The sequence below is a fragment of the Halictus rubicundus genome, chromosome 3 (genome assembly GCF_050948215.1).
Source record: "Halictus rubicundus isolate RS-2024b chromosome 3, iyHalRubi1_principal, whole genome shotgun sequence".
Lineage (NCBI taxonomy): Eukaryota > Metazoa > Arthropoda > Insecta > Hymenoptera > Halictidae > Halictus > Halictus rubicundus.
Window position 1 is genome coordinate 15,925,023 of NC_135151.1, and position 18,242 is coordinate 15,943,264.

An 18,242-nucleotide genomic window follows, 5' to 3' on the forward strand; every position below is an offset into this window, starting at 1 on the left:
AATCGCAGAAGTGTGGTACAATCAGCATCGCGAAACTGATACATATAGATACATAAGATCTCGACGAGACGCTGCTCATTCTTCTTCGAGAGGCTAACGAATTCTTTGAATGAACATTCTTCATAGCACAGCTGCTAGTTTTATAAAAAAGAAAAAGAATCTGCAATCGGTATTAGGCAATTTGTGGTGGTTTCGTAATATTATATCGTTTACACGATTATTCTGTCTAACTACAATATTTTGTATATGTTGGTAAATGTTCTTGTAAAAAGAGAACGCCGTGACACTGATGCCATGAGCTTTATAGTTTCGTACCTGTGCAGGTAAGTAGTATGTACAGGTAGGATTTATTATGGGACTTTATCGGTCAGGTAGAAAGTTTTATAACGTATCCATAAACGTAGATATCGTAAAGGTCGAATTTCTATGGTAGCATGGAACACGAAAGATCCTCTGTAATCCAAGGCCTCGCTTAGAATGAAAACTCCCAAGAATCCAATAATTTTCCAATAAACTTTCCAGCGTTGAGACTTATTTTGTCGCGTCCCTAACTCAAGCCCAATATTTATCGACCTAATCGTAGAAACGGGGAGCGCATTACGCGTGGTACTGACAAACATGGCCAACGAATGCAACGGTGCAGATTTTCCACGGGACCTTGACCCCTTGACGTGTACAATATCTTGCCAATAGAGTCGTGTTTAGTATTTTGTGTTTTCCGAGCAAACAACGAAACGAAACGAATCGACCGACCAACAGTGTTCCATCATAAAACGCCAATATTCTCGAAACGTAGTCGCCGGTATTGATTTACAATTGATTCCCAGAAAAACCGGTGATCCGAAATTTCAGATAATTCCGATGACGCCTTCACCTCTGACTTTCGAGTATCAAACCGGGATCAAGTGTTCGAAACTTGAACGCGATCAGTATGCGCTATTCGATATTTTTATCCGGCGATTACCGTGGACCGTGTGTAACCAACTTGCGATATGTATGTACAATATATACATATACGGTATACAGTGACTGACAGTAATATTCGGACACTTTTAGAAAGACGATAACTTTTTTGAAATCGGTGGACCAGACGACTTGAATTTTTTCGAGATGTTAAAAGGATCAGCTTACTAGCTGGAAAAATCATTATTACCATTATAGTTACAGGCCTGCGTACAGCTCGTTGCAAGGTTGACCGATTTGGATGAAATTTTCCGAATCTATATAATTAATACAAATCTACAAAACAGACTTTTTAAATTTTCAATACAGGCCGACACAAAAAAGATTGTAATAAGCAACTTTTAGTATTTTCTCCGTAATCCAAGCCAATAGTAATTTTTCAAACTTTCTTTTTCTCTTCGCGTAGTAAACTAATTGATCCAACTTCTAAACAAAAAATCCAAGTCGTATGGTTCAGCCTTTAAAGAGTTATCCGAATGTTATTCCGGATCGCTGTATGTAGGTGTGTGTAATACATATATGCAATACATATATGCAACAACAGAAGAATCGTCTCCGTTGCGTTGGCTAGCAGATCGAAAATAAGCGTTCGGCAACTGTGTCTCGCCTGTACCGTGACTTCATCGGTTCTTCTTATGGCATTATAATGTTCCTACGATCCATTTGTTAACAATAGCCATCGAGTAGATCTCACCGTTGAATCTTAAAGTTTACTTTGCAAGACGAGATGCGCACGGAAGGGATGCAAATTGTTCTTGGAGTGCACGTGCTAAGTGATTCATCGTCGTTGTGGTCGTCGTAGTCATCGTGGTCATCGTGGTCGTAGAGAGATAACAAACTGCGTGCCCTCGTGCACCCCCGATAAGAATCGCCTATAAAAGTGGTAGCTCGCGCAGCCGGCTCATCAGTCGGTGGTACCTAATTGTCTAGTTGCGTCGGGAATCCAAGGAAACGAACAAAAATGAAGAGTATTCTCGCGATCGCGTTAGCATTGGCAGTCGTGGTGGTAACGGAGGGCAAAGCCGTGCCAGCCACCGATGCTGTTCCCAGCAACGCCGATTCCCAGGGATCCGTCGCAAACCAGTTAAGCGATCTTATTCTGCAAGCTCAGGCCAACATCAACACTCTCGCCAAACAAATCCAGGAGAAACTGAACCTGCCCGACCAGGAGACACTCCTGAAAAACGTGAAGGAACAAACGAACGACTTCGCGAACAATTTCGATGCGTACTTGAAGAACGTTACCGCAGAGGTACACATTTCTTTCATCTTTTACTTTTTTCTTTAGAACCCGGATGGTTCGAACTAGAATTTAAGATGCAACTACGACAAAGCCATCTACTCAATTTTCCCAAAACTATAGTTGGAACGCCAAGGTTTAACCTTGGCTGTACTGCTATTTCTCTTATTTTTGCTTAAAGCTTTTGGGAGGTTTGACTTCCAGGAAAATTCGTGAAACGAAATCCCTCGTGTACTTACGCGTACTCGGTAGATATTCGAATTCTCGGTGAAGTACGTACGTTTCACGAATTAAAGGGACTCTTGTCGGTGATCGTTGTTTCAGGTTCAAAGCAAAAGCCCCGAGTTGGAATCGGTATGGAACGACGTGAAAGGAAAAATCGCGAAAGGTCTGGACGTTGTTACCAGTGGAACTGCGAACCAACAGCTAGCCGATTTGGAAGCGAAATTCAAGCAAGGTGTTCAGGTGGTGCTCACAGAATCCGATAATACTGCGAAGAATCTGAGCCAGCACTCGAGCAAGATTCAGGAGGAAATTGCCAAGTTCACGAAACAGGCAGTCGACTTGACCGTAGAAGCGACACAGAATCTGAACAATCTGCTCCAGCAAGCTGCCACCACACCGAAAAAAGACTAACCCTAAATCCTTCGTTTCTTCGTCCCATGTTATCCGTGTCATTACACATTTTTCTTCCGATCGACGATTACGATGAAAAAGAATTCATTGTCAAAGATCGAGAGAAATTTTTCATCGAAATTCAGCCAAAGTTGCACACTTACCTATTATGTTTTTGCTAAAGCAAATTTAAATTTATTTCGGTCGATCGAGTATTCTTCGACTACTTCTTTTATTGTTAGCCGTGAGCGAATCATGTGACATCTGTACAGTGTATAGCATAGTATGCGATAAACGAAATATATATGGTATAATCGATTCAACGATCGATCTTTTATTAGTTCCCCTTGCCATTCGAAAAGCGTGTAACGGATTGTACCGTATCGAGTGTTCCAACGAGTCCGTAATACGTTATTCTCGAGGATATTTTGCAAAATCTTACGCTGATTTAATAATGCATATAGTTTTGTTTCCACGCGTCGGTGATCGGCTAAGTTCGAACGAGAAAAGATCGATGAAAATCGATCGCCAAATCGTCGATGCGTCACTTCAGCGACCTAGGCGGTAACGCGATTCCATTTACATATTTTAATTATTGCCGACACTGTGCGAAAGAATCATTTCAACATTTATTATACTTATCGGCGGGATATTGCTCAATGTTTCAGATTGCTTTGCGATTTTGATCGAAGCATTTTGCGTATGTACCGTGTCAGCGCATACCATTCCGATGAGCACACGCGCATAAGTACATATATTTGTTCAGCGAACACGAACCAACGGTCAAGTCACAGCAATCAATGTCAAAGTTTCGACGTAACGTTGCCGGTTAATCTACTCGTTTGAAAAGTACACTATCCTACACATATACGTATGCATATGTATGTCCTACATATGTATGTACATATGCATATTTGTCATGAACTGAAATGAACGTAGCGACGCTACTACCAGTACTGTTCATCGTCTCGATGGTGAGTCCAGTGATTTTCTTTATTCTTCGGTTTGCTTGCAAACTTACAAAGATTTGACGAAATCTTTTGCCAGACGATTGCGAGGAAAGCCGAACTGGTGCACGGAAAGGAACGCGATGGCGTCTTGGAAAAACTGTCCTGGAAAAACAGCATGACCGATAAATCGATTGCTCGTACCGATCGAGCAGAAAGAGTGAAGAAAGGTTTCGATATGATGGTTCGATGCGTAAACGTGTTGGGTCGAGTAGACAATTACATTTCTGATAGAACGAAAAATATCGTTCAAAAACTGCACACAATATATCACGACAACCATAAAGACGCGCGAAATATCTACTCTTGACTGATGTCAATGTTAATCTTTCTTCGATCCAACTTGTTAATCGGGAATGACGAGTTGCCTCGACTCTGCAAGTTTGTCATCACGCGACTCGCAAAGAATGCGCTTTTCGAAAACAAGCTATTCGATTAACAAATTCAAAATATTCGTATTCGTATTTGTATAAGATCGTGTCTAACCGTACGAATGTATGTATGTATAAAAACCAGCCGGGTCGAAATTAAATACGAGTCAACAAAAGTCTGATCCAAATGATTATATTGTACGATACGATTCCGAAAAAGAACGATTATACACGACACATATTATATTTTGCTAGAATAAAATGCTTATAGTAAATAATACCAAGATCGCTTAACTTTTAACGGCTTACGGCTAACGGTTTACAGGCAAAGTTTGAATCTATGATGAGCAGGAGCCCGAACACTAGTCAATTGGCGAACTAAAGATCCATTTTCATATGGAAAGAAAATGTAGACGGCGGTAGTAGCGACGCGCGATGAAAATGCTGTGGCACAATCACAAGTCAGTAGGTTCAGACAGAGGCAGACGCAGAGGAGAGGCACATGAAAGCACAGAAGCACAGACGCACAGACACAGGCACAAAGTATTGCGGATGATCTTTATCGCGACGTCCATTGGTTTCTCGCCAGGTGGCGACTGTATCCGACAGTCACCGGGATCAGGTTGATCGGGCGACTTGTGCTAAGTTTTATCGTTTACCACATGTTGATTAATTAAATAAAAATACTGTATCGTTGCCAAAATCATTGTTCGAGGCTAGCAGCGCTCGTTTCTAAACTCCGTAGACACGAAATTCCATAAAGGTGATTCCCTACGTAAGAAGAACGGAGTTACGTCACGCGTTAGCAAGATATCGTGTGGTGTCGTGTCGTGTCGTGTCGGGTAGACACCGTGTTCCCCCGTACTCCGTACGTCTCCACGAATGCCAAGTGTTCCTGCTTTCTTTGCTCGCATTCTCGTGTCTGTCTGAACTCGAAAAGTCACGCACGCGCTACACTTTCGCGAAACCAGCGTTTAGGTAACCGTATCGTTCGCGCATAACCTAGAAAACGATCGTGACTCAAAAACCTAAAAACGATCGTGAATGTTGATAGTTGTTGCGGCCAGTACGGCCTCCTGTCAATCGTTTCGGGGTCGAACAAGATTTCGAATTCTGGTTTCCCGTATTTAACGAGGAGACTCTAAAGAAACAAATACACGCGCAACAATTCTCCTTCCGTAGCGGGACGTGTTCGTGTTCAAGCGAAATCATATTTTTTTGACGTTGAGCGGTCACCGGGAAATTAGTCAAAATTCCGGTCCCCACTAGGAAACGAGAAGGCCCGCAACAAATCGGCGGCAGAAATCCACCAACCAGTGGCGAAGAGTCCTCGTCTGCTGGCAAAATGAATAGCAAAAGAAAGAACCGTTCTAATACCAATAGGTACCCACCTTCTTTCTTCCTTTTTATCATTCTCTCTCTCTCTCTCTCTCTCTCTCTCTCTCTCTCTCTCTCTCTTATCTCTCTCTCTATCTTTCTCTATCTCTCTATTGCTTCCCTATCATTTTCTTTCTACCTTTTACTTCTCCAATTTTTTCCTACTTTTTCCAACTCTTGCATTTCTCTGCTCTTAATAACATCTTGGTTTTCCCCTTGGAGCGTCTTTGAGACAACATATGAAACGTTTCACGAGCAAACTGGTAAGGTTTTGTTAAACCTTTAAAACTGTTATGTACATCGTCATTTAATATATCTATGTCTTCAAGATAGGGAGAGCTTATCTATATAAATCGCAAGTAATTGGACATGTTTGAGCTGCTTGGTTTCCACTCGAGTATTCGTACAAAGTACTCGAACGTCCAACACAATAACTGGACAACTCGGATACGTTTGTATAATATTCTTTGTTTAACACGTTCTGTGCCAAGCTGTGTTTGCTCACAGCTTGAACGGAACATTTAACGTGTACCATCGGTGGTACATGTGACATGGGACATGTTACCCCAACTTTTCGAATATACAGTCAATGTTTGTCGGTTTGCTCGTGAAACACTCTATAACCTAGACTTTCGATTTCCAATTTGTTTACGATACACCTGTCCATTTTAGATCCCCGCGTGCCCGTGGTCCACAGGAGAGATGTGTTGCCGCAGAAGGTGTATATAATAATGCTCATTTCATGCACGCGATAACTAGTCACGTGGGCAACATTGTACAGGTATGACAGAAAGACGCGTATCTTGCATAGGTTTCACATATTGTATCAAGTACCGAAAGAATATTTAATATGTTTCTATTACTACAGATTCAAACACTAAACGGTTCTGTATACGAAGGTATTTTTCGCACCTTCTCCAGCCAATTCGACGTTGTCTTAGAGATGGCGCATCGAGTAGAAGATTCTGGCAAAATAAGCGTAGAAAGCGTAGTAGAAAAATTGATTTTTAAACCTCAAGATATTATTACCATGTCTGCCAAGGATGTCGATCTAGAGTACGCTATACGCGATACTTTTCAAACGGATACTGCTATTAGTAAATACAACGGTGTGATCGGTGAAAAAGAGTTGGAGCCTTGGGACGCTCCTCCGGTAACTATGAACGGCGACGATTTAGAATTGGATGGTACTACTGTGAGTATTCGAAGAGAAAAACCAGAATACATTCGATTAATGCATGCAACGCGTTTCAATTTTTGCATAAAATTTCTCTTAGAACGGATGGGATGCCAACGATATGTTTCGTAAGAATGAACAAAAATACGGAGTTCAAACAACGTACGAGCCAAGTCTGGCCGCTTACACTTTACCACTTCAAAGAAAAGATACAAAGGATTACAAAGAACAAGAACAAAAAGCGGCGGAAATAGCAAACGAAATAGAATCGCAACCGAATCACAAAGCAAGGCTGGAACTTGAAAACGGCGACGAAGAGGAAAGATTTGCAGCCGTGGTGCAGTTTCTTGCTATTGTCGTCATTGTCTAAGTAAACATGTGATTAGCTACTTTCGATTAATGGAATATACTTTTAGGTAAGACCCAACGAGGGTAAATATATTCCTCCTCCGTTAAAAAAGAAGAATGGAAATAGTGGGAAATTGATGAGATCAAATGAACCTCCGCCTTCGCCAGGACCGGCGGCAACCAACAAAAATATTTTTAATCAGCAACCTCCGTCCAACGTAAATGTAAACATTCCCCCAGCTTCGAATCTTCCCATGGGAATGCAAAGCGCTCATCCTTCTGTTCAACATCCGGTGTCTATAAATATGGGAATGCCACCCAGTGGAGTGGTAGTTACATACAATAATCCTCCGCCACCGTTTGTACCTCCACCGGCAACGCAACCACCACCTCCAGGTACCAAAGAATAACATTCGCAAAAAGATTTATTATTGGGCGCACGTCAACGGATGTCGATCCCTCTATCCTGTATCGATAGTATTCGTGAAATGATTGCTCGTTATGGTATATTTATAGTGCCTGTGATGCAACAGACGCAACAACAATCTCAAACTACCCCTTCTATACCGCAAGTGAGCTTTCCATCGCAACAGCAGCAAACTTCATCATCTAAAATGAATACAGAGAAACGCGAACGTCCTGGCAGACAACAAGTCTATCAAGCGGACAAAGCGCCGCCAGCACCGTTTCCCCAAGCGAACGTCGCTGCGTCTCATCAACAACAGCAATCGTCGCATCAGCAACACGTTCAGTTGCAACATCAAAATTCAGTTGAGGGACAGCGATGCGAGATTGTTTCACACAAATCCGATCACAGGAAGGTAATCAAATCTGTGCTCTATTAATATTTAAGAATTAATCTTCCGATTTTACTGAAATACTTCTGATCGTTCAAGGTTCCAACGCCACGCAGCAGAGACGAACAACATTCGGAGTTGCGGCAGTTTGTCACAGATTTTAAATTGGCAGATTCGCAAGCGCAAGATACACCACCGGTAGCAAGAAAACAACAACAACAACATCAACATCAACAGGATTCTCACTCTTCATCGCAAATTACGCAAACACATCACCAACCGTCTCATCAACACTCGACACAGCAACAGTCGCAACAGCAACCCCAACCGCAACAACAACATCCGAGCCCGCAGCAGCAGCAGCAACAACAACAACAGCAACATCAAAGTCAAACAGTTCAAGAAGAAAGCGTAGTCACTAGTAAGCCACCGCCAGGACCGTTACCCGGAAGATCGTCGAGTCCACCTCAATCGACGCAGCAGCAACAGCAGCAACCGCAACAGCAGCAACAACAACAACAACAAACTACGACAAATACACCGGTTACAGTGCAATCTCCACAAGAACCTGCGGTCGACAAAATTACAACGGCTTTCAAGAAGTCAACCTTAAATCCAAATGCTAAAGAATTTAATCCAAATACTAAGCCCTTCACACCGGTAAGCCGATTAATCGATTAATACAAGAGAAAAAAAAATAAAAGAGTTAAATGTGCATGATACAATGTAAGACGGAGGGAGTAGTAAATTAGTTAGCAGTATACATGTAAGTGAACATTTTTAGCGTTCGCCAAGCACACCGACGCCCAGCAGGCCGCATACTCCGCAAACACCACAATACACCGGTGCAACAATGCCCGCGGCCGTAGTCATGCCAGCATACGTTATGACCAGCCAACCACCAACTGCGTTCAGTCAACCACCAGCTCAACCTGTGACAAGGTTCCGGAAGGGTCAGTATCTAGGTATCCGCATCTTGTTTAATCTCTTTAATTTGTCTTAATTCACACTTTTTCGTGTTACCATAGAAAATACGTGAATTTGATTAGGTGTAGAAATGTATTTTAATCAATGTTCGGGTGAAATCGAGACCATTTTGACTAATCGACTTAAAACGTGTAAGTATGTATTTCTTGAACGATATTGTAGCAGCCTAAAGACGGCACACACGTAAACGCTAGTGGCGACTACTTTATTGCGTTTACATTCTCGATTACACATGACTTAACATCAGAAAGAGATGATTTCTACATCGGATATATCGGGAAATGTCAGTAATATACGTTGAGTTCTCGTTGTGATTATTTCAGTGCCGGTGATGCACGCGCAACATCGCGCGCAGGATATAGCTTCTCAAATGCAAGTAGTAGCAGCGACTGGACAGCCATTGATGGCACCGGCTCCTCTACACCCACCATTCCAGGTACCTTATCACGGGCAACCAACGTACCAACAAATGGTACGCATGGTTCAGGCACCGCCACCACCGCAGCATATGGCGGCACCTTATCATCACCACGACTCGCCTGGACCGCAGGCTCCTGGCATTCAGTACATGGGCCCCCATACGCATCCTCACCCACATGTCGCTCAACAACCACCGAGTCAAACCCCCTCTCCAGCGAATCCCAATCAACCTCACACACCGGGTACCTACAACCCTCCTGGTACTCCACAACCCACGTATCCACCACCACCTCAAGGCCACGCTCCAAGTTATCCAATAATGTGCCCTATAATTCCTCCTCATATACCAATTCCGCCACAGCACATGCCATATCTACCACCGCAGCCACCCCCCGGAGCGCAACAAACTATACCAGTTATTATGCAGCACAATCAGTAGTTGTGATCTAATATGGACAAAGGAAGAAAGAACTACTAGTATTCTGCAGAAATAGACTAAGGTTTACAAATTCGAGTTACTTTCACGATGGCGTTAGGCACTTGAACGAAGCTTTCACTTATCGCTTGCAGTCAACATCGATTGAGATACATTTACGAGTAGCTGTGCAAGTTGCGTATCCATTCTATCAACATCCGCATGTATACTACGTATTTCTTTTCTCGATAACGGCGAACGTTTCAACTCTTCCAACGAAAACAACGCCGCATTCTTTCAAACCAATTCAAACAAAGAACGATCATTCGACCGAGAACAGCTTTTACAAACAGATCGAGACACGTTGACGCGAAACAAAGTGCTGTTCATCTTGAAAGTGACCCTTTTTATTTCTTTCGAACGGGTCAGTTGATTACAAACTGTCCGCAGTGATTTTTCGTCCCTCGAATATTATATTTGATTCCTAATCTAATACAAAGCATGGTCACGAAGCGTGCTTCGATGCAGCTTATCATCATCCGAGGCTATGAGTTACTAATTTTAATGTAATATTTAAAAGAAACAAAGAGATGAAAACGCGATTTTAAAGATCGATTTATAGTAAAAAGCGAAATGTGAATAGAAGATTGGCAACCGCATATACGTCGAAAGAGTATATTGACAGGTTGTGCTTATACAATATAACACGATAACAATATATCTCGGAAAGGAAAAGAGGGACTGTAACTATTGCAAAATTGAGAAACATTACAACCACAATAGCTCGCATGACTTTGTAAACACTTGTTAAGCCAAAATACAATCTGTAAAGGTTGGTGCAGAGTGCTATTTACGAGGCTGGTGTTGCACGTACCTTCGAAGATCCAAGTACTCCAAGTAAAAAATTCTTTTTTTACACCAAGCAATTATCGAAACGGTATAAACGAGAGTAGAGTACCTACATGGCATATTTTTCTGCTCGTGCTTCGTACGTGACAATTCACTGCAATGAATGGAGAGCATGGAAATAGATTGATACGATTCTTCTAAATTTAAACAAATTGCATTTAGTTATGCGATATTTAACAAACGATGGCGAAAGAATTAACAGACTGTTAGAAATTTCGCAATTTGTGGACAATGGATTTTGTTACACGATATTGATGCGCAAGATCCTCGAAGCAGAAACTAAGATGAATTAAGGAAAACGCAAGAGGAAAGAGAAAGAGAAAAAGAGAGGAAAGAGAAAATGAATCATGTCGTTTAAAACGATCAAGTGTGACAGTAAAGCATCTGTGTATGTGTTCAGAGAGGTGATCTTCCCATACTCAACATTTAATTACTATTCGCTCGGAGGTCGGTAACATGAAATTCTGATATTATACACACACGCATACAAATAATATTTATCACGTTTACATCTTTCGTGGAACAGATGTGAAACAGATACGATGAAAATTCTACTCTAATCGGAAGTTCTTTAGAAGTATCAATATACTTTTACAAAAACTTACGATCGTGTATAATTTTCACAGGTGCGGTATATATTCCGTGTAAAGTTCTTATCATCTAATTTATTTCTCTTTTGAATTATTAATAATGACTCTAGAAAAATCTACGAGAGTTCAAATTTGATGCGTAAACTATTGGTAATGTGTTGTAGCAAAGATTCAAAATTATCGAAACAATTAAATATGTACTTCCGACATGTAAACAAATACTTTCAGATGCTATGGTATTGAGAAAGACACGTTGAATTACGGCCTTAGACCTAGTCGTGTATATAAGAGAAACGAAGGACGGAACGATCCTTAACTGTGAGATAGTTGAGTGCGTGGCATCGTTAGACACAAATTTTATATCGAAGAGATTTAAAAAAAAACATCAAAATAAAGTCAATGCGTTAAAAGCCAACTTGTACAACAATTTTTATTTTACATGCTACCCTTCTACCACTTTGTCAACATTGTATACTTTATCGTTCCCATCCGTTGCTATGATTATACATATTTGGCCTGTACTTTTTCCCCAGTCTTGATTCTGAAATCTAAAAAATGACGAAACCTCAACGGGAAATCATTGAAACTTTATTTTCAAATTGAATGCGAATGTTGTTAGTCATTCTTGCGTCATTAGAACTCAAATTAAAGCTGAAAGAATGCACTGTATGATGGATGGATAGCGATTTGAAAATAATTACGACGATAGACTGAAAAAGTAAAAATTCAGAGAATTTCGTACACTTGTGGCGATTGATTTGAATTGTTTGTCCCGAAGGAAAGGGATGCGTTTCATTCCGGTTCTGCTAACGAATTTATCGATGGATCTATATATATAGCAAACCCTACCTCAAGTGTTATTTTTATTTCCGATTTTTCTATGTACATACATAGAAGTATTTACTTTTTATCTATATATGTATATATAGTGAGATGAGAAAATCCCAGAATTTCGTTACAGTGAGAACCCTCCGCGCATGCCATGTCTATTGACTCAATGAAACGTGCATTTTTCCTATTGGCTGAAGGGAAAAGACAGGAAAAAAGTCAGTAGCCCGTGCTCCTCGACGTACCAGATCTGTTTGACGATTCTAAAAGGAAACATGAATGAAAAGTTGACAAACAAAATGTATATATATTTCTTTCTCAATATATTCTGTCAAAAAATTCAATCTCCCACCGTTAAGTTTCACTGAAACGCGCCCTAAATTTCCTGATTCCATCACACGGCGACGCAACAATGCATATATACCTGCGTATCGTCGTTTAGTGTTTTATTTGTTTGAATTAATAAGATCGGTTCCATGCTTCATAATATTGCTAAGAGCATGCTTAGGAAGCAACGATTTTGTTACTTGAAATTCAATAAAAGACCGATATAGACGAGAAGGTTCTATACGTTTGAATAAAAATCAACATTAAACACTGAGTGGTGTTCGCGCTATTATATTGTACATGATTGTGCTTTTGGAACAACAAAAATTGCGTTCATTGGGAAATCGTGCGATATCAGCTAACGTGTGGTCTATCTCCTAATTCTGGCCGAAAACATGCGGTCAGTAAGAAAGATAAGTAAGAAAGATATTGGTCGCTTCTTCGAACATGTTGTCTGGTAGGGCTGTATGTTTTTCGGACAGAATTAGAAAAGAGCCGATCATCGGCGTCGCTTACTCCTACAAAGATCCCAACCGTTACTGAAAAGCACGGACATATTACGCCAACAGTGTACCGATCATCCGTAATCCATTGAAACAATCATCGTCTGCTTCTGTTTGGTTCATTTCGCTCTAATGGAAACAGCACTTGTTCCTTCATTTTCGAAAGCAATTGTATCCGATGATTTGGTCACTAATTTCGACAGTTTTGTATGAAAACAATAGTAAAATTCACTAGTAGGTACGCTATCTTGTTTTGATTTGTTTCATTATACGAACACGGAGGAGGGAAGGAGTACGATAGAGATTAATAATTTTATGTATATATACATACATACACACACACGCTCTCTCACACATACGCGTGTGCACACACACACATTTTTTATATACCTATATATATACATATATATCGTATATTATATATAAAATATATATGTATATATATATATTGTATATATGTATATAAGGTATGTGCTCGGTCGTAAGCTCTTTGTATACAGAAATTTTGTGGTTGTGTAAAGAATTTCGCGTAGCTGTGTGGTGGCAAGGGGAGATCCTTAGCCCCCTTCGCTAGACAGACGCAGGTAATGAGTTTTTACACCATAACTGCGGCAACACCGATAACCAGTGCAATAATATCGACTACGATAACTACTACGACGGCAGCGATAACAGTAACAGCGACGACGACGGCTACGCCAACAACAACAACGGCGCCGGCGGTTGCCGTGTCGCCCGAAGCTGCACCTGGTTGGATAGAATTCTGTGAGAGACACGCCCGCGCTTCGGCTTCCGATTTCGCTAAGGCGTTTTGTACCTACGTCAGTTTAAATCTGCCCGAATGCGCCAGATCGAATCTCTCCCATCGCGACTTTCTAAGGAAATTCGTCGAAACCTTCTGCGAACATTTTGAAGCGGAATACTTGCGCCGCACAGTCAGGTCTGCTTTAATCCTTTAGCAATATCAATTTTCTATCGTTTTTATTTTCCTTTTGTATTCTATTTGAAATGTACACGTGATTTTCAATGTTTTTCTTAGGGAACTACTATAATCTCATACATTATAATCAGTTTAATAGAAAATACATGTACAGTCTTGATTCATTTCAACGTAATTTACAGATCGCCATCTTTGTACGATGCAAGACACACGGCAACCAACGATAGAGACGTTACTGTTACGAATCAAAACAATAGCGGCGCTATTCACGCTTCATCTCACGAAGAGTTTAGCGATTATTCGGAACACGATGGAGATGCGATTTCACCAAAACCTGTTCATAAACCCTTCTTCAGGCGCTTGTCGTTCAAAGGACTCAAAAAGGGAAAAAGCTTTTTTCATAAACAACAGAGTGATGAGGTGGAATTGTCCCATAACGAACATCGTAGAGATAAACATTCGAAAGCTAAACTTTCAAAGATCGTAGTAGAGTGCAGAAAAGAAGGTATCGTTAATTCCTTGATGGGAGAAAATATAGATGGAACTCAGAAATGGGAAAAGTCGAGATTGGCTTTGATAAAAGCCATCGGTGGGTACATGTTGGAATTTTATTCTCCTCCGAAAGCGGTAAAACCACGTAGTGGTGTGTTTTGTTCGGCGATAACAGAAGCTAGAGAGACAACTGCACTGGAAATGCCGGATCATGAAAATACGTTTGTGTTGAAGACACAGAACATGGAATTTGTTATAGAAGCTCACAATTCGAACGACATGAGATCGTGGTTAGCTACTATTAAATATTGTATGCGTACGGTACAACAAGCCTCGAACAATCCCAGTTCTAGTATGGATGCTACCGCCGAGTCTTTGATGCATGGCTCGTTGGCTCTTAATAACGAAAGTGACAGATTGAGAACTAATTCTGCTAGTAAAAGTTCTCGATCGGCAGGCCACGACCACGGAGACGAGGCATCCAGTAATCCCCCAGAAGTACCTTTAAGACTTCATGTTAGAAGTAACAGTAATTTGGAATTGTGCTCATCACAACAAGACATTGAACAAAGTAAGGTACACTTTCCTAGCGAAAGTAAGATATAATTTAGTCTTCTATGCAAAGTATTCGATGCAGCGTAACTTACGGATTAGAGACATTCAGAAATTCAAACTTTTGTTACAGTAGCTACGAACGAAGGTGAAACAGATTTATCGAGCAGTTTGAGAGAATATCCGTGGTTTCATGGTACTTTATCTAGATCGGATGCGGCACACCTCGTTTTGCATAGTGCCGCTAACGGTCACGGCGTATATCTTGTTCGACAAAGCGAAACAAGAAAAGGAGAATTTGTTTTAACTTTCAATTTTCAAGGCAGAGCGAAGGTACAAAAGTTGTTTAGTTAAACTGAATTCTATAAGTGAAGGTATAACACTTTGGATTTCAATCATGTTACAGCATTTACGCATGACACTGAACGATCAGGGTCATTGTCGAGTTCAGCATCTTTGCTTTCCGGCTATATACGATATGCTCGAACACTTCCGTCAAAATGCCATACCTCTTGAATCTGGTGGAACCGCGGATGTAACACTGACAGAGTTTGTGGTAGCGAATGAATTTGTGGTAGCGAATCATACCACCCGGGCAGGACATCATAACGTATCTGTATCTGGAACAACTCAACAACAACAATTGCAAGAAAGAAGACCTCCGGCAGCCCTGGAGCCCAGAGAAGTAAGAGTCAGCAGTGGAAGTCTAACTCCTCTTGAGTGAACGCGAGTGGCCAACACCCACAGTCTGAAGTCTAATCTACAGACAGTGAGTAAATAACCAACTAAAGCGATGCACCCATTTTTCGTGCGGCTGGAAATACATACATACTAAATTGATATTCGTGTGTTCACAAAGGTTTCATCAGTTCCTTAGTAGTTCATGTAGTGCCATATTCGGATTATTTTGTAAGTATTCGAACACTATTATTTTCTTGTTTAAAATGTAAATTGTTTTATACCTTTAACGCGTATCGCTTAGAAGTTATTGCATTCTTCTTTTTTATTATCCGTGGTAGTAAATAATAATTACTTGATAAGATGTATAGATTCGTAAAAATATGTAATACGCTTCCTACTAGTTAATTACGCTGGTTTTCCGAAAAGCCAAAGTTCACTATCGTATAATTACTTACTGATGTTTCTCTTTGTAAACGATATAATTTCATACACAGGAAGTAAACGTTTCTACTTGCTGTGCGAATGATTTATTTCAAAAACGTTTCATTCATTATTGGTTTTCTTGGGTTAAAATAAGTTTATGTGAGTTTCACATATTTGGAATATTATTATCTTATGCTATTGAACACTTGCTGTTTATTACCATCAACGGATTTTATTATTCTTCTTCTTTCTTCGTCATAATTTATTTGTTCTAGTTTCATTATCTGTACATCGTAAGCGTACAGACTCGCGAATTTCAAATCCGAATGTGGGAACTTAAGAGAATGTAAACGAATACCGGTAAACATGTAATTAGTATTTTAGCAGGTCCGATTATTAAAAATTCTACATGCCTCATGTCAAATGTGTGACAACTCTTAGTGTTGACAAATTTTTTGAATAATACAATGTATAAAGTATAAAGAAAGACAATGGTGCTCGACAAGTATGACCGTGGGGCAAGGAGCTCGCTCTTGAACAAAAAAATATTCTTAAAATTTCTGGTTTTCTTAATTCGATATTTCTGAATTACATATTCATATCTCCAACTCTAGATTTGAAGCATCCATCATCGATCTTCCAATAATATAATATATAATAATATAATAATATTGATAAATTTCCAAAATGATTAATAATACTCGTTATCGCGTCAAATAGATAGCCAAATACAATCTTTCAATCCCAGAAAATTTAAGAAAAATTCTAATTTTCTCCATCGAAAAAATATTAAAGTAAATAATTGTGTTTGTTAATGATATAGGTACGCACATATGGGGGTTCTATAAGAACACGCGTAGAGTCCCTGGAAAGACTGGAACAACAGAACAACGTCGCCGAACATCAAAGTTCATCGGTATCTGGTGGTAGAGCCATTCAGAACTCTTACTGCTTTCTTTGACGGTGGATACAGAATTATTCTGCCATCAGGTTATAACCCGATTAGTCCTCTGAAAATCAAGTACTCTTCCTGTCGACCCATTCTAAAAAGAAAATGCAGAGTTTTAAGCTGGACTTATTATCCTGAAGGACTATTCAAATGTGTATTACTCCACTTACATAAATAATATATTTTCTCAAATCGACTGCTTCCAATTTTTCCGATCTTCTAAAGTCTAAAGAAATTTCTAAAAGATTTTTTCAGTGAAATGTTCTAATCGAATTTTACAAGTGGAAAAAGCTTCTTTACATTTGTTCCGTTTTGCATGTTCAGGTATATCAGCTCGTGTTTACCAATAAAACTGAAAAATTGCGGCCTTTGTTTCTATTGTATTATATTGAAGCCATTAAAAGAACGTTTAATACTATCTATTGCGATAATCATTATGAACATTTACTTAAGGGTATGTACTTAGAATAATGTTACACGTAAAAACGATCATGTATGTAAATTTACATGCGCATTAGCCATTTTTTATATGTACATTGATTCGAGATAATTTTTGTAGTACAAGTGTCTTCCTTTTCCCATAAATTGCAAAACATAATATTAAAATTAAATGTTAATATACGTAATAGTCTAATTAAATTTGATTCAAAGAAATCAAGTGTATTAAACTAGTCTCAACACACAAAAATATACACATAACTATTGCTATTAAACTTCCTCGTATACATACATCGATGTATTAAGCTAGTTATGCGATTATATTAAACATAATTCGAAGTAAGTATAACGCTATATTATTTTCTATTAGTATACCGTATTTCAAGATGCATCGAACGATAGAATATTTTAACAAAATGACTAGAATAGTAAGTCCATAACATTATAGAGCAGTATGACTGAATGTACAAAACCAGATTCGTGATAATATGAATCATCGTCAATGCAAAAAAATAAAAGTACTAACAAAACGGTATAAAATTTGTAAAAGCCACAAATATTTTTGTTACAAAATGCGATAAACTATTACTATTTCTCCCTTGTGTAATATAGTAATGAAATTGCCATATGGCTGTTTCTGTTAAAAATTAAAAATAAAATAAGTTTTAATTTTATGGACGATAGATTCATCGAAAATTCTATCATTGATTTCAGCATGCGAAATACATACATATATATTCGATATTGTAAAAAAAAAAGTAATAACAAATTAGTTCAGTAAATCTATTTTGAAAGAAATATTTGTGGAAAAAAATCATACTTGATCTTTGAAGTATGTATAAATATATACTTACGTATGAAATTGAAAGTTACAAAAAATGACAAATGTGTAC

At 39.4% G+C, this 18,242-nt stretch overlaps 3 protein-coding genes and 1 long non-coding RNA gene across 10 annotated transcripts; 3 read left to right on the plus strand and 1 right to left on the minus strand.

The window, feature by feature from the left end:
- Positions 1–1,852: 1,852 nt before the first annotated feature.
- A4 (apolipophorin-III-like protein) lies at positions 1,853–3,141 on the plus strand. Its single transcript, XM_076785687.1, has 2 exons — positions 1,853–2,215; positions 2,528–3,141. The coding sequence occupies exons 1-2, from the start codon at positions 1,925–1,927 to the stop codon at positions 2,837–2,839; spliced, it is 603 nt and encodes a 200-aa protein (XP_076641802.1). The 5' UTR covers positions 1,853–1,924; the 3' UTR covers positions 2,840–3,141.
- A 990-nt stretch (positions 3,142–4,131) lies between these two features.
- LOC143352805 (uncharacterized) lies at positions 4,132–11,631 on the plus strand. Of its 2 annotated transcripts, none has more exons than XM_076785674.1 (9): positions 4,132–5,579; positions 6,246–6,354; positions 6,442–6,768; positions 6,851–7,087; positions 7,167–7,494; positions 7,615–7,919; positions 7,995–8,555; positions 8,680–8,860; positions 9,206–11,631. In XM_076785674.1, the coding sequence occupies exons 1-9, from the start codon at positions 5,542–5,544 to the stop codon at positions 9,739–9,741; spliced, it is 2,622 nt and encodes an 873-aa protein (XP_076641789.1). In that variant the 5' UTR covers positions 4,132–5,541; the 3' UTR covers positions 9,742–11,631. The 2 variants fall into 2 exon arrangements, with proteins under 2 accessions (XP_076641789.1, XP_076641790.1); XM_076785675.1 differs by having other exon boundaries at positions 8,680–8,848.
- Positions 11,632–12,665: 1,034 nt separating this feature from the next.
- Positions 12,666–17,107, plus strand: Lnk (SH2B adapter-like protein Lnk). 6 transcript variants are annotated; one of them, XR_013082006.1, is made up of 6 exons: positions 12,666–13,814; positions 13,997–14,877; positions 14,992–15,191; positions 15,265–15,627; positions 15,718–15,767; positions 16,786–16,923. XR_013082006.1 is itself a non-coding variant. In XM_076785678.1 (6 exons), exons 2-6 carry the CDS (start codon positions 13,462–13,464, stop codon positions 16,921–16,923), a joined length of 1,851 nt encoding a protein of 616 aa, XP_076641793.1. In that variant the 5' UTR covers positions 12,666–13,112; positions 13,361–13,461; the 3' UTR covers positions 16,924–17,107. The 6 variants fall into 6 exon arrangements, 5 of the variants coding, with proteins under 5 accessions (XP_076641793.1, XP_076641794.1, XP_076641792.1 ...); XM_076785678.1 differs by lacking the exon at positions 15,718–15,767 and having other exon boundaries at positions 12,666–13,112; positions 13,361–13,814; positions 15,265–15,543; positions 16,786–17,107; XM_076785679.1 differs by lacking the exon at positions 15,718–15,767 and having other exon boundaries at positions 12,666–13,112; positions 13,396–13,814; positions 15,265–15,543; positions 16,786–17,107.
- Positions 16,786–18,196, minus strand: LOC143352811 (uncharacterized). The gene is made up of 2 exons (XR_013082008.1): positions 17,082–18,196; positions 16,786–17,005 (listed from the first exon to the last, which is right to left on the minus strand). It is a non-coding gene; the product is annotated as an uncharacterized LOC143352811 (long non-coding RNA).
- Positions 18,197–18,242: the final 46 nt, after the last annotated feature.